At 41.7% G+C, this 16,943-nt stretch overlaps 1 protein-coding gene across 1 annotated transcript in view; it reads left to right on the forward strand.

Moving 5' to 3' along the window:
* LOC135542316 (mitogen-activated protein kinase 14A-like) overlaps positions 1 to 16,643 on the forward strand; it is a 49,061-nt gene extending 32,418 nt beyond the window's left edge. The window contains exons 7-12 of the mRNA XM_064969197.1: positions 6,578 to 6,692; positions 10,909 to 10,980; positions 11,853 to 11,932; positions 12,932 to 13,010; positions 13,135 to 13,308; positions 13,451 to 16,643. Coding sequence (XP_064825269.1) covers positions 6,578 to 6,692; positions 10,909 to 10,980; positions 11,853 to 11,932; positions 12,932 to 13,010; positions 13,135 to 13,308; positions 13,451 to 13,518 — 588 coding nt within the window. The 3' untranslated portion in view covers positions 13,519 to 16,643. The remainder of the gene's footprint in view (positions 1 to 6,577; positions 6,693 to 10,908; positions 10,981 to 11,852; positions 11,933 to 12,931; positions 13,011 to 13,134; positions 13,309 to 13,450) is intronic.
* Positions 16,644 to 16,943: the final 300 nt, after the last annotated feature.

Below are 16,943 nucleotides of genomic sequence, written 5' to 3' on the forward strand. Positions count from 1 at the left end.
AATGTGGTGGTGGATCTTTGCTGTTATGGGGTTATTTTGCGCCCACTGGTCCTGGGGCCCTTGTTAAGGACAATTGCATCGTGAACTTTACCAAGTACCAGTGTACATTTTAGCCAAAAACCCGGTTACCTTTGCCAGGAGAATTAAACTTGGGCGCAATGACTCAACACACCTCCATGTTGTGTAAGGGCTTTTTGACCAAGAAAGAGAGTGATGGGGTGCTGCATCAGATGACCTGGGCTCCACAATCCCCTGACCTCAACCAAATTGAGATGGTTTGGGATGAGTCGGACTGCAGAGTTAAGGAAAAGCAACCAACAAGTGCTCAGCATATGTGGGAACTCCTTCAAGACTGTTGTAAAAGCTTTCAAGGTGAAGCTGGTTTAGAGAATGCCAAGATTGTGCAAATCTGTCATCAAGGCAAAGGGTGACTACTTTGAAGATTCTCAAATATAAATATATTTTGATTCGTTTAACACTTTTTTGTGTTCCTTAGTTTATATATCTTCACTATTACTCTACTATGTAGAAAATAGTAAAAAAAATAAGAAAAACCCTTGAATGAGTAGGTGTGTCCAAACTTTTGACTGGTTATTTTTATATATATACAGTTGAAGTCGGAAGTTTACATGCACTTAGGTTGGAATCATTAAAACTTGTTTTTCAACCACTCCACAAATGTCTTGTTAACAAACTATAGTTTTGGCAAGTTGGTTGGGACATCTACTTTGAGCATGACACAAGTAATTTTTCCAGCAATTGTTTACAGACAGATTATTTCAGTTATAATTCAATGTATCACAATTTCAGGGGGTCAGAAGTTTACATACACTAAGTTAACTGTGCCTTTAAACAGCTTGGAAAATTCCAGAAAATGATGTCATGGCTTTCTGTTAGTCTAATTGGCATCATTTGAGTCAATTGGAGGTGGAACTGTGGATGTATTTCAAGGCCTACCTTCAAACTCAGTGCCTCTTTGCTTGACATCATGGGAAAATCAAAACAAATCAGCCAATACCTCAGAAAAGAAGTTATAGACCTCCACAAGCCTGGTTCATCCTTGGGCGCAATATCCAAATGCCTGAAGGTACCACGTTCATTTGTACAAACAATAGTATGTAAGTATAAACACCATGGGACCACACAGCCATCATACCACTGAGGAAGGAGAAGCGTTCTGTCTCCTAGGGAGGAATGTACTTTGGTGTGAAAAGTGCAAATCAATCCCAGAACAACAGCAAAGGATGAAATGGAGATGCTGGAGGAAACGGGTACAAAAGTATCTATATCAACAGTAAAAACGAGTCCTATATCGACATAACCTGAAAGGCCGCTCAGCAAGTAAGAAGCCACTGTTCCAAAACCGCCATAGAAAAGCCAGACTACGGTTTGCAGCTGCACATGGGGACAAAGATCATACTTTTGGAGACACTTCTTCTGGTCTGATGAAACAAAAATAGAACTGTTTGGCCATAATGGCCATCGTTATGTTTGGGGGAAAAAGGGGCTTGCAAGCTGAAGAACACCATCCCAACCGTGAAGCACGGGGGTTTCAACATCATGTTGTGGGGGTGCTTTGCTGCAGGGGGGACTGGTGCACTTCACAAAATAGATGGCATCATAAGGTAGGAAAATTATGTGGATATATTGAAGGAACATCTCAAGACATCAGTCAGGAAGTTAAAGCTTGTTCGCAAATGGGTCTTCCAAATGGACAATGACCCCAAGCATACTTCCATAGTTGTGGCAAAATGGCATAATGACAACAAAGTCAAGGTATTGGGGTGCTCATCACATAGCCCTGACCTCAATCATTTAGAAAATGTGTGGGTTGAACAGAAACTGAAAAAGCGTGTGAGCAAGGAGGCCTACAAACCCGACTCAGTTACACCAGCTCTGTCAGGAGGAATGGGCCTTAATTCACCCAACTTATTGTGGGAAGCTTGTGGAAGGCTAACTGAAACATTTGACCCAAATTAAACAATTTAAAGGCAATGCTACCAAATAGTAATTGAGTGTATGTAAACTTCTGACCCACTGGGAATGAGATGAAAGAAAATAAAGCTGAAATAAATATTTCTCTCTACTATTATTCTGATATTTCACATTCTTAAAATAAAGTGGTGATATTAACTGACCTAACACACAGATTTTTTTACTAGGATTAATGTCAGGAATTGTGAAAAACTGAGTTTTAAATGTATTTGACTAAGGTGTATGTAAACTTCCGACTTCAACTGTATAGAACAGTAGGTTAACTGTCTTGCTTACCTTGTCAGTTTGGGGATTCGATCCAGTAACCTTTCAGTAACTGACCCAATGTAGCCACTCCTGCGTGTTCTTGGCTGTGTGCTTAGTGTTGTTGTCCTGTTGGAAGGTGAACCTTCGCCCCAGTCTGAGGTCCTGAGCGCTGTGGAGCAGGTTTTCATCAAAGATGCCTCTGTACTTTGCTTCCTTCATCTTTGCTTCAATCCTGACGAGTCTCCCAGTCCCTGCTTCGGAAACATCCCCAGAGCATGATGCTGCCTCCACCATGCTTCACTGTAGGGAATGTGCCAGGTTTCCTCCAGACGTGAGGCTTGGCATTCAGGCCAAAGAGTTCAATCTTGGTTTCATCAGACCAGAGAATCTTGTTTTTCATGGTCTGAGAGTCTTTATTTACCTTTTGGCAAACTCCAAGCTGGCTGTCATGTTCCTTTTACTAAGGAGTGGCTTCCGTCTGGCCACCCTACCATAAAGGTCTGATTGGTGGAGTGCTGCAGAGATGGTTGTCCTTCTGGAAGTTTCTCCCATCTCCGCAGGGGAACTGCAGAGCTCTGTCAGAGTGACTATTGGGTTCTTGGTCAGCTCCCTGACCAAGGCCCTTCTCCCCCGATTGCTCCGTTTTGGCCGGGCGGCCAGCTCTAGGATGAGTCTTGGGGGTTTCGAACTTCAACCATTTTTTATTTAATCCATCTTAGAATAAGGCAGTAATGTAACAAAATGTGGAACAAGTCGAGGGGTCTGAATACTTTCAGACGGCACTGTATTTCCTCCCGAGTGGCGCAGGGTCTAAGGCACTGCATCTCAGTGCAAGAGGCTTCACTACAGTCCCTGGTTCGAATCCAGGCTGTGTCACATCCGGCCGTGATTGGGAGTCCCATAGGGCGGAGCACAATTGCCCAGCATCATCCGGGTTTGGCCGGGGTAGGCCATCATTGTAAATAGGAATTTGTTCGTAACTGACTTACCTAGTTAAATAAAGGTTCAAAACCCCTCCCCCCCTTTCATAAAGTATTCACACCCCTTGACTTTTTCCGCATTTTGTTGTTACTGCCTGAATTTAAAATGGATTAAAGATTTGTTGTCATTAGCCTACACACAATACCCCATAATATCAAAGTGGAATTATGTTTTTTGAACTTTAAGTATTCGAACCACATTTTAATGGCAAGCCTAAATAAGTTCAGGAGTAAAAATGTTCATAACTAGTCACATGCAATAATGGTGTTTAACATGATTTTTGAATGACTACCTCATCTCTGTACTAGAGGTCAACCGATTTATGATTTTTCAACTCCGATTATTATTGGAGGACCAGAAAAAGCTGATACTGATTAATCAGCCATTTTTATTGATATATATATATTTGTAATAATGACAATTATGACAATACTGAATGAACAATGAAACTTATGTTTTAACTTAATACATAAATAAAATCTATTTTGTCTCAAATAAATAATGAAACATGCTCAATTTGGTTTAAATAATGCAAAAACAGTGTTGGAGAAGAAAGTAAAAGTGCAATGTTTGTGCCATGTAAAAAAGCTAATGAAACATGCTCAATTTGGTTTAAATAATGCAAAAACAGTGTTGGAGAAGAAAGTAAAAGTGCAATGTTTGTGCCATGTAAAAAAGCTAACGTTTAATTTCCTTGCTCAGAACACGAGAACATATGGAAGCTGGTGGTTCAATATTACCAGTGAAGAAGTTTTAGGTTGTAGTTATTATAGGAATTATAACACGTCGACTATTTCTCTCTATACCATTTGTATTTCATATACCTTTTACTATTGGATGTTCTAATAGGCACTTTAGTATTGCCAGCCTAATCTCAGGAGTTGGCTTGAAGTCATAAACAGCGCTGTGAAGCAAGCATTGCTAAGAGCTGCTGGCAAACGCAGTAAAGTTTGAATGAATGCTTACGAGCCTGCAGCTGCCTACTACAGCTCAGTCAGACTGCTCTATCAAATCATAGACTTAATTATAATATAATAAACAGAAATACGAGCCGTTCGAAAACAAAAGTTTATTCTTTCAGCGAAATACAGAAGCGTTCCGTATTTTATCAAACGGGTGACAACCCTATGTCTAAATATTGCTGTTACATTGCACAACCTTCAATGTTATGTCATAATTATGTGAAATTCTGGCAAATTAGTTCGCAACGAGCCAGGCGTCCCAAACTGTTGCATATACCCTGACTGCGTGCAATGAACACGAGAAGTGACAAAATTTCACTAGTTATTATTGCCTGCTAACAATTTATTTTTACTAAATATACAGGTTTAAAAAATATATACTTCTGTGTATTGATTTTAAGAAAGGCATTGATGTTTATAGTTAGGTACATTCGTGCAACGATTGTGCTTTTTTCACAAATGTGCATTTATGTTAATCATCCCCCGATGATGTAGGCTGTGATTCGATTATAAATTAAATTGATTATATGCAATGCAGGACAAGCTAGTTAACCTAGTAATATCATCAGCCATGTGTAGTTTGATTTGTTTTTTTTATAAGATAAGTTTAATGCTCGCTAGCAACTTACCTTGGCTCCTTTCTGCACTCGTGTAACAGGTGGTCAGCCTGCCACGCAGTTTCCTCGTGGAATGCATTGTAATTGGCCTTAATCAGCGTCCAAAAATGCTGATTAATCGGTCGACCTCTACTCTATACCACACATACCATTATCTGTAACGTCCCTCAGTCGAGCAGTGAATTTCCAACACAGATTCAACCACAAAGACCAGGGAGGTTTTCCAAGGTCTTTCAAAGAATAGCACCTATTGGTTGATGGATAAAAATAAATGCAAACATTGAATACCCTTTTGAGCATGGTGAAGTCATTAATTACACTTTGGGTGGTGTATCAATATACCCAGCCACTACAAAGTACAGTAGTCCTTCCTAACTCAGTTGCCAGAGAGGAAGGAAACCGCTCAGGGATTTCACCATGAGGCCAATGGTGACTTTAAAACAGTTAGAGTTTAATGGCTATGATAGGAGAAAACTGAGGATAAATCAACAACATAGTTACTCCACAGTATTAACCTAATTGGCCGAGTGAAAAGAAGGAACCCTGTACAGAATACAAATATTAAACAACAAGCATCCTGTTTTGCAACAAGGTACTGAAGTAATACCAAAAAAATATGGTAAAGAAAGTAACATTTTGTCCTGAATGCAAACTGTTTGGGGCAAATCCACTACAACAAATTACTGAGTAACACTACATATTTTCAAGTGTGGTGGTGGCTACATCATGTTATGCTTGTAATCATTAAGGACAGGGGAGTTTTCAGGATAGGAAAGAAACACAATGGAGCTAAGCAATTGTGAAATCCTAGAGGAAACCTGGTTGTCTGCATTCGACCAGACACTGTGAGATGAATTCACCTTTCAGCAGGACAATAACCTAAAACCCAAGGCCAAATCTACACTGGAGTTTCTTACCAATAAGACATTGAATATTCCTGAGTGGCTGTTACAGTTTTGACTTAAATCAGCTTGAAAATCTATGTCAAGACCTGAAAATGGTTGTCTAGCCATTATCACCAACCAATTTGACAGAGCTTGAAGCAAATGTTGCATAATCCAGGTGTGGAAAGCTCATAGAGACTTACCCAGAAAGACTCACAGCTGTAATCTCTACCAAAGGTGCTTATACAAAGTATTGACTCAGGGGTGTGAATACAAAACAAACAACAACAATAAATACATGTTTTCACTATGTCATTATGGGGTATTGTGTGAAGATTCAGACTCTAACACAACAAAATGTGGAATAAGCCAACTGGTATGAACACTTTTTCTAAAGGCACTGTAAATACCAGAGGTGGGACGAAGTCACTATTATTCGAGTCACAAGCAAGGTCCGAGTCCCACGTAGAACTGGTTGAGTCTCGAGTCAAGGCCAAGCCATGCATTCTAAGAGCAAGTTGAGTCATACGTTGTTGTTTTTTTCAAGTCAAGTAATACAAGTTATCTATACATGCAATGTGTTGTTCCCTGTGTATTTATACCTGTGTTCTCCGTTTGTCTGTTGCCAATTCAAGTCGAGTCCTGAGTCTTTAGGCTCCAAGTTCAAGTCAAGTCATTTTATTTTCTATCAAGTCTTGAAGTTATGAAATTTGTAACTCAAATTTAGTCCAGGTCACTAGAGTCTGACTTGAGTTACAAATTATGAATTACAAAAAGTCTGTGACTTGAGTCCACACCTTTTGATACACACAACCATCTCTCTTTCTCTCTCTTGCACACACATACATACACACACACTCACTTTTGAGCTCTCTCTCTTTCTACCCGTCAGATCCTGGACTTTGGTTTGGCGAGACACACTGATGATGAGATGACGGGTTACGTAGCAACCAGGTGGTACCGCGCCCCAGAGATCATGCTTAACTGGATGCACTACAACATGACAGGTAATATACTGTAATAGAGTGCATTCAGAATATATTCAGACCCCTTCATTTTTTCCCACATTTTGTTACATTACAGCCTTATTCTAAAATAGATAAAACAAAACAAAAATCCTCATCAATCTACACACAATACCCCATAATGACAGTGAAAACTGGATTTTAGAATTTTTATTTATATATATATATATTTTTATATATACATAAGTATTCTGACTCTTTGCTATGAGGCTCAGGTGCATCCTGTTTCCATTGATCATCCTTGAGAGGTTTCTACAACTTGATTGTCAATTGATTGGACAGGATTTGGAAAGGAGCACACACCTGTCTATCTAAGGTTCCGCAGTTGGCAGTGCATAGCAGAGCAAAAACCAATCCATGAGGTCGAAGGAATTGTCCGTAGAGCTCCGAGACAGGATTGTGTCGAGGCACATGTGGTGAAGGTAGGAAACAACATCTCCACTTCGCTGACCCTCAACACTGGGGCCCACAAGGGTGCGTGATCTGCCCCCTCCTGCACTCCCTGTTCACCCACGATTGCGTGGCCATGCACACCTCCTACTCAATCATCAAGTTTGCAGATGACACAACAGTAGTGGGCTTGATTACCAAGAACGACGAGACAGCCTACAGGGAGGAGGTGTGGGTACTCGGAGTGCGGTGTCAGGAAAACAACCTCTCACTCAATGTCAACAAAACAAAGGAGATGATTGTGAACTTCAGGAAACCACAGAGTGAGCACCCCCCTATCCACATCGAAGGGTCAGCAGTTGAGAAGGTGGAAAGTTAAGTTCCTCGGCGTACACATCACAGACCAACTGAAATGGACCACCCATACATCCAGTAATTTATCTGTACATATTTTCATTCACTCCTTTTTAGATTTGTGTATATTAGGTAGTTGTTGGGGAATTGTTAGATATTACTGCACTGTCAGAGTTAGAAGCACAAGCATTTCTCTACACTCGCATTAACATCTGATAACCATGTGTATGTGACCAATAAAAGTTGATTTGATTTGGGAAGGGTACAAACCGTTTCTGCAGCATTGAAGGTTCCCAAGAACACAGTCATCTCCATCATTCTTAAGTTTGGAACCACCAAGACTCTTTCTAGAGCTGGCTACCCGGCCAAACTGAGCAATTGGGGGAGAAGGGCCAAGGTCAGGGAGGTGACCAAGAACCCAATGTTCACTCTGACAGAGCTCCAGAGTTCCCCTGTGGAGACTGTTGTCCTTATGGAAGTTTTTATTTTATTTCACCTTTTAGACCAGTTGAGAACCAGGTAGGCCAGTTGAGAACAAGTTCTCATTTACAACTGCGACCTGGCCAACATAAAGCAAAGCAGTGCGACACAAACAACAGGGAATAAACAAATGTACAGTCAATAACACAATAGAAAAGTCTATATACAGTGTGTGCAAATGACGTAAGGAGGTAAGGCAATAAATAGACCATAGTAGTGAAGTAATTACAATTTAGCAAATTATCACTGGAGTGATAGATGTGCAAATGATGATGTGAAAGTAGAAATACTGGTGTGCAAAAGAGCAAAAAAATTACAATATGGGGATGAGGTAGTTGGATGGGCTATTTACAGGTGGGCTGTGTACAGCAGCAGCGATCGGTTCGCTGCTCAGATAGCTGATGCTTAAAGTTAGTGAGGGAGATAAGTCTCCAACTTCAGCGATTTTTGCAATTTGTTCCAGTCATTGGCAGCAGAGAACTGGAAGGAAAGGCAGCCAAAGGAGGTGTTAGCTTTGGGGATGACCAGTGAGATATACCTGTTGGAGCGCGTGCTATGGGTGGGTGTTGTTATGGTGACCAGTGAGCTGAGATGAGGCGGAGCTTTACCTTGCAAAGTCTTATAGATGACCTGGAGCCAGGGGTTCTGGCGACGAATATATAGCGAGCGCCAGCCGACAAGAGCATACAGGTCGCAGTGGTGGGTGGTATATGGGGCTTTGGTGACAAAACGGATGGCACTGTGATCGACTGCATCCAATTTGCCTGAGTAGAGTGTTGGAGGCTATTTTGTAAATGACATCATCGAGGATGGGTAGGGTAGTAAGTTTTACAAGGGTATGTTTGGCAGGGTGAGTGAAGGAGTCTTTGTTGCAAAATAGGAAGCTGATTCTAGATTTAATTTTGGATTGGAGATGAGTCTGGAAGGAGAGTTTACAGTCTAGCCAGACACATAGGCATTTGTAGTTGTCCACATGTTCTAAGCCAGAACCGTCCAGAGTGGTGATGTGGGTGCGGGCAGCAATTGGTTGAAGAGCCTGCATTTAGTTTTACTAGCGTTTAAGAGCAGTTGGAGGCCACGGAAGGAGTGTTGTATGGCATTGAAGCTCGATTGGAGGTGTGTTAACACAGTTTCCAAAGAAGGGCCAGGTGTGTACAACAGAATTGTGTCGTCTGCATAGAGGTGGATCAAGGAATCACCCTTATCAAGAGCGACGATGTTGATATATACAGAGAAAAGAGTTGGCCCAAGAATTTAACCCTGTGGTACCCCCCATAGAGACGGCCAGAGGTCTGGACAACAGGCTCTCCGATTTGACACACATAACTCTGTCTGAGAAGTAGTTGGTGAACCAGGCGAGGCAGTCATTTGAGAAACCAAGGCTGTTGAGTCTGCTGATAAGAATACGGTGATTGACAGAGTCGAAAGCCTTGGCCAGGTCGATGAAGACGGCCACACAGTACTGTATTTTATCAATAGTGGTTATGATATCGTTTAGTACCTTGAGCATGGTTGAGGTGCACCCGTGACCAGCTCGGAAACCAGATTGCACAGCGGGATTCGAAATGGTTGGTGATCTGTTTGTTAACTTGGTTTTCAAAGACTTTAGAAAGGTAGGGCAGGATGGATATAGGTCTAACAGTTTGGGTCTGGAGTGTCACCCCCTTTTGAAGAGGGGGATGACCGCCGCAGCTTTCCAATCTCGGACAATACGAAAGAGAGGTTGAACAGACTGCTAATAGGGTTAGCAAACATGTCAGCGGATAATTTTAGAAAGAGAGGGTCCAGATTGTCTAGCCCAGCTGACTTGTACGGGTCCAGGTTTTAGAGTTCTTTCAGAACATCTGCTATCTAGATTTGGGTGAATGAGAAGCTGAGGAGGCTTGGGCAAGTAGCTGCGGGTGGTGCGGAGCTGTCTGTTGGGACAACCAGTAGGAAAGCATGGCCAGCCGTAGAGAAATGCTTATTGAAATTCTCGATTATCGTGGATTTATCGGTGGTGAGTGTTTCCTAGCCTCAGTGCAGTGGTCAGCTGGGAGGAGGTGCTCTTATTCTCCATGGACATTAGTGTCCCAAAACCTTTTGGAGTTAGAGCTACAGGATGCAAATTTATGTTTGAAAAAGCTAGTTGAAGTTTCTCCCATCATTGCAGCACTCTACTAATCAGGCCTTTATGGTAGAGTGGCCAGACAGAAACCAAGATTGAACTCTTTGGCCCTAATGCCAAGCGTCACGTCTAGAGGAAACCTAGCACCATCCCTACGGTGAAGCATGGTGGTGGCAGCATCATGCTTTGGGGATGTTTTTCAACGGTAGGTACTGGGAGACTAGTCGGGATCAGGGGAAAGATGAACAGAGCAAAGTACAGAGATCCTTGATTAAAACCTGCTCCAGAGTGTTCTGGATCTCTGACTGGAGGACAACAACCCTAAGCACACAACCAAGACAATGCAGAAGTGGGTTTTGAGAGGATCTGCAGAGAAGAATGGGAGAAACTCCCCAAATACAGGTGTGCCAAGCTTGTAGCGTCATACCCAAGAAGACTCAAGGCTGTAATCGCTGCCAAAGGTGCTTCAACTAAGTAGAGTAAAGTGTCTGAAAACTTATGTAAATGTGATCTCAGTTTTTTATTTTTAATAAATTTGCCAACATTTCTAAAAAACTGTTATTGCTTTGTCATTATGGGGTATTGTTTGAGAAATGAGAAAAAACTGTTTTAATCCATTTTAGAATAAGGCTGTAATGTAACAAAATGTTGAAAAAGTGAAGCGGTCTGAATAATTTCCGAATCCACTGTATATTACACTATCTCTGCAATATGACAGGTATGACCTATAAGTAATATATGGTGTATATTCTATAGGCCGGGTTTTATTGTATTTTTTACACCCCAAAAATAATTTTGCAGGTGTAAATGGTTATACCAAATGATTTTACGGATATGTGTTTCTAGCTAACAGTGTTGTTGTTGTAGTTGACATCTGGTCGGTGGGCTGCATAATGGCGGAGCTGCTAACCGGAAGGACGTTATTCCCCGGCACCGACCGTATCCTTTCACTGTTGTCACGGTGACATAGAAAATTGTAGCACTTGTTGTCATGGCCCAATTCCAAATTGACCCCTATCCCCTACACCCAGTTGAAATGTGCACTTAGTTATTTAGCTAACTACATGCATGGGCAAACCAGGTAGTATATGTCTGAGGTTCTCATAGATGTATCCCTCCTCCTACTTCTCCCTCGATCTTTCCCTCCTACTTTTCCCTACCCTCCTATCCCTTCTTTCTCACCCTCCTTCCATCCCATTCCTCAGTTTTCCCTTGATGTTGGTATGGTATGGTATAGACATTGGTCAGTTGAAGCTTATAATGCTCCTCATGGGAACCCCGGAACCTGAGCTCTGTGAGTGTTCTGTCGTGTTCCACCATGTTCTGTTCCAATCCGCCCTCGTCTGCCTGCCTGCGTTTGGGTTGTGCTTCTGCGTTTCTATAACAACCTCCTTAGTGAGACGCTACTACTATACTCTCTTCCTGTCCTGCCATTTATATAGCCACTGTAACTCAACACCACTTCTTGTGTACTTACAGCTACATGGGCTGCTGTTTCAGAAGCCAAGAGAACCTTGACCTAGTTGTCATTGAGTAGAGCTGCCCCCTTGAGCCCTCTCGTCTTGAGTTGCTCTGTTCTTCTGTCACTCGTTCCTCTGGCTTTGTTCTAAAAGCATTTTGTTGTGTCTATTCAATAATACCTCATACAGCATGTCAACTTTTACCCTTCCCTCTCAACCACCTTATCTTCTCTCCCCCCCCCCATTCTCCCCACGAAACAAAATGATTTAGTTTAGGGACACTTTGACATCCCTGTGACCCTCTCACGTGTGACAGTATGACCTATGACCCTTTACCCTGGGCTGCTGTAGATATTAACCAGCTGCAGCAGATCATGAGGCTGACAGGTACACCCCCGGCCTCTGTCATTAGCCGGATGCCCAGCCACGAGGTGAGACACTATGAAATGTCCTTCCCAGGGTCGCCCAAATTATAAATGCAACAAGCACTGATATTGTATTATATAATACGACATTTATGGTCGTTGACTCATATTTTAGATACTATTTATACAGAAAATGCATATAAAACCGTATGAACTGTATTTATGATTGTATGATAATATTTTAGTTCAAATTCTATTACACAGTTTCTGATATCACATGTCTTACTTTATTTTCCTGCATAATTAAATCAGGATTATGCCTCTACTGCCATCCTTTCCGATTAGATTGGTTTGGATTTCTCCCTGACCATTATGGCTACCCCATCCTGGAATTTTGAGGGTTTATGACATAGCCCCTCTAGTAATTTAATAGGATCTCTATGATGTCCCCAGTCTTTTGTTAGGCCATGCAGAGCTCTTCCAACCCTCCCCGACTGCTTTTTGTCTGACATGCATCTCTGACGTAATCTAACCACTTCCCAGAGTGCCTTGCAATCCCTAATTCCTGACTGCTTTTTATGGCCTTGCCCCTCTGATCTGGAGTATTCTGATGGTATATGATGGGTTTGGTCGTTGTGTACAGTGGTTCTCTTCCTAACTACAGCTCCAGACTGCTGCATTCTTCATAACCCTTTAGATGTGCTCTATGGGATTCCTATCTTTTCTGAAGCGTCTCAGAATAGGCGTGCTGATCTAGGATCAGGTTCCCCTGACCATGTAATCCTATTCAATGTGATGTAAAAGGCTAAACTGATCATAATTTGGCACTCCTACACTGAGCCGCTTGATACATACGTCCACAGAGCACATAACTGAGTCTCCTATTGGCATCAATGCGGGATTTACACATTCTGATCTCAAGTTAGGATTCGAGCCCTAAGTGTACAGAAATAATCTGTCTTCACTGCCGAAATGGGGTATCGCTTGATTTCAGAAGCAGTTCAAGTGTTGTAGTCACCTGTGTGTCCAATGTGTGTTGAACCGTTCTGTGTATCTCTCGAACAGGCCAGAAACTACATTAACTCCCTTCCCCAGATGCCCAAGAGGAACTTTGCTGATGTGTTCATTGGCGCTAACCCACTAGGTAATAATGGCTAGTCTACTAGGTAATAATGGGGTAGTCTGTCTAGTGTCTCACAAACACACACATTCACACTGTCTAAACAGACACTCCGTTTACAATCTCTCTCTCTCTCTCCCCCTTCCAGCGGTGGATCTATTAGAGAAGATGTTGGTTCTGGACACTGATCAGCGGATCACAGCGTCAGAGGCCCTGGCCCACCCCTACTTCTCCCAGTACCACGACCCAGACGATGAACCAGAGTCTGAGCCATACGACCAGAGCTTTGAGAGCCGTGAACTGGAGATAGAGGAGTGGAAAAGTATGTGATGGGGGAGAGAGGGAAATGGCTCCGTGTGTGGAGGGAGGATGATAAAACCATTTAGGTTTAACATAACATGGTACTCACACTAAACTAGGTAGATGTCTACTCTGGCCACTTCTGATCTCTCTCTTTCTCTCAGGGTTGACCTATGAGGAGGTTTGCAGCTTCGAGCCCCTGCCATTCGACGGAGACGAGATGGAGTCCTGAGGGAACTAGGGTGATGTCATTGATAATCTTGCTGCCTTCTCCTTCTCTTATGGAATTGTGTTGAGGAGGAAATGGCATGTAGACATTGAACTCGGACCAGTTATGCGTTTCCTCCACTAATGGTTTAGGTTAGGTTCTTGGAGTAGGTTGAGCTTATCTTAGATCAGAATTTAGAGGCAACTTCCTCCCAGAGTACACAACCTTGTGTGAGGACCATCAACTCTCCGGACTATTTAACAAACAAATGGGAAACCACAACATTCAAGTGTCTGTTGTCGTTCATTTCCGGGGTCATTCTCGGGTTAGAGATCAAGGGTTAAAGGTGACCGACCCCACCCTCCCGCTTGCTGTATTATATTATATTGTCTATGTTTTGGTCTCTGGGCCGAACTGGGGAAATTACTTTGTAATATTGTATCTACTGTTTGTGTGTTTAGAATATCTGTTAAGTTAGCTTCAGATTTTCACATGATTTGCGAAAAAGTATCTTATTAAATAAATTCCTGGAAATGGTGCTCAGTTCCATATGGCAAAAACAATCAACCACATTATTTAATTTCACAAACCACTGGTACCTTCAAACATTTATTTATGATTTTAGGTTGGTTAGTGTATAGCCAGATGTTATTTTACCTCCTTTTGGATGGAATTCAGTAGGAAACCCAACAGTGTAAATCACCTCTGCCCTTCTCTGACAAAAGTTCTGTCTCTACAGTCAAACTGTACGCTGTTTTTATGCCTGCCAGGGTTTTACATATGTAAATAAGGCTGCACTCTTGTAAATAAATGATACTATGCACACAGTAATACTACCGAGAAGTCGCTATTATAATCAAGCACATAGCCCCACCCACCCTTCTCTCACTGATTAGAACACTGCCCCTTGTGACAGGAACCGTTTAGGAATGACTGGCAGGTTCCATGCCCAATCAGGTGGATTTTTCTTAGAATGGTGTGTCCCTTATGAAAATGACGATACAACCTTTTGATGTCCATCTTTTCTCTCTAATTCAATCACGCAGAAAGAGAGAGGGGGTATAGGACTGGGGAGTTTTGTATTTGCTTATCCTGCCCCTTTTAACTTATTTCATCTATTTTTTTTCTACCCATCTCTGTGTTTCTTTTTCACTCCATCTTTGTATCATTGCCTCCTCGAACACTTGTTACGCTGTCCTGTCCTCTGTTCTGTGTGTAGTCTATTAGAAGTGAGGGGGGGGGGGGTCTTATCTCACTGTCACAAAAGGATATTTGTTAAATCAAATCAAATTTTATTTGTCACATACACATGGTTAGCAGATGTTAATGCGAGTGTAGCGAAATGCTTGTGCTTCTAGTTCCGACAATGCAGTGATAACCAACGAGTAATCTAACCTAACAATTCCACAACTACTACCTTATACACACAAGTGTAAGGGGATAAAGAATATGTACATAAAGATATTTGAATGAGTGATGGTACAGAACAGCATAGGCAAGATGCAGTGGATGGTATCGAGTACAGTATATACATATGAGATGAGTAATGTAGGGTATGTAAACAAGGTGGCATAGTTTAAAGTGGCTAGTGATGCATGTATCACATAAAGATGCAGTAGATGATATAGAGTATAGTATATACATATACATATGAGATGAGTAATGTAGGGTATGTAAACATATTATATTAAGTGGCATTGTTTAAAGTGCTAGTGTTACATTTTTACAGTAATTTCCATAAATTTCCATTATTAAAGTGGCTGGAGTTGAGTCAGTATGTTGGCAGCAGCCACTCAATGTTAGTGGTGGCTGTTTAACAGTCTGATGGCCTTGAGATAGAAGCTGTTTTTCAGTCTTGGTCCCTGCTTTGATGCATCTGTACTGACCTCGCCTTCTGGTTGGTAGCGGGGTGAACAGGCAGTGGCTCGGGTGGTTGTTGTCCTTGATGATCTTTTTGGCCTTCTTGTGACATCGGGTGATGTAGGTGTCCTGGAGGACAGGCAGTTTGCCCCCAGTGATGCATTGTGCAGACCTCACTACCCTCTGGAGAGCCCTACAGTTGTGTGTGTGTGTGTGTGTGTGTGTGTGGAGAGCAGTCTGGGAAATGAACCTGAACACTCTGTAATGTTCACAACCACATATACTTTGAACTCGCGAGAAGTGGGAGATGCGGTGAAGAAACACTGGCATATTTTATCATCGGACCCAGCTTTGCCGGCTGAATTTAAAAATCCACCCCTTATTTGTGTATAGGAGAGGTCGCAATTTACGCAATAAATTGGTTCATGCCAACTGCCAGTCACAAAAGAAAATCAGCCAGGCTCTTTTACGCCCCCTTCCAAATGGTAGCTATAGATGCAGAGGATGCGCACAGTGTAACAATATGATGAAGTGTGAATATTTCTGACACCCACATACTTGGAAATGGTTTCAAATAAATTACATTATTATGTGTTCCACCACCCATGTTATTTACATTATTAAATGTCCATGTGGGCTGTGCTATGTCGGTAAAACCTCTCGTTCAATCAAACAGAGAATCAGTGAACATAAAAGTTCAATCAGGAGAAACGAAAGGGATTATCCAGTCGCAGTACATTTTAATGACCTAAAGCATGACATTTCTACCTTTTTTAGATTTTGTGGCATAGAGAATGTTAAGATATCAGACAGTGGAGGTGACATTAATAATACTCTGAGTAAAAGAGAATGTTTTGGGATTTTCACCCTCCAGACATTATTTCCTCAAGGTCTTAAAGATGAAATGCCTATGTATGTTATGTTGTGAATTTGAACATGAATTATGCCCCTATTTAAGATTACTTTGATGTTTTTCGTACGATGTACCCCCAATGATTTTTTTTAAAAACTTGCTCGGTAGGTCTATGTCCTCATTGTGGTTTTACAGACGTGTTTAAAACGTCTTATTTACACACTTTATTTGAATATTTATGAAATGCATATTGTTATATTTGGTAGCACTTACTTATTTTTCCTTTGCCTCCAACCCCCTTCGATGCGTGGAACGGATGTGGGTGGGGCTAGGTCTACATAAAGGTGCTAAATTGAAAAAAACTCACAAAAGCTCTGACGAAGGCCGTGAGGCTGAAACGTAAGCTTATTAAAGATCAGTGATACTATCAAGAGCAGTGTGTGGTTTCCTTGTTCCTTCATCTTGTGTCAGTAATTGGACATTGTTCTTATGGGGGGGGGGGGTTAGTTACCCCACGTTACCCTGCTTGTTGCATTTACTTATCCTATCATGAACTGATTTCAACCAGTGTATGGCTGTGGATTGACTGCATTGTATGAATGGAATGTTGATGTATTGGCAGTTAATAAAAAATAATATGGAATATAAAAACTGTCTGAATGGTTGCTAAAAAACATACAGTGCGGATGAATTTTTAAAATTCATTATTTTACACTATCTTATCACAGCACTGGCA

The sequence above is a fragment of the Oncorhynchus masou genome, chromosome 6 (genome assembly GCF_036934945.1).
Source record: "Oncorhynchus masou masou isolate Uvic2021 chromosome 6, UVic_Omas_1.1, whole genome shotgun sequence".
Classification (NCBI taxonomy): domain Eukaryota; kingdom Metazoa; phylum Chordata; class Actinopteri; order Salmoniformes; family Salmonidae; genus Oncorhynchus; species Oncorhynchus masou.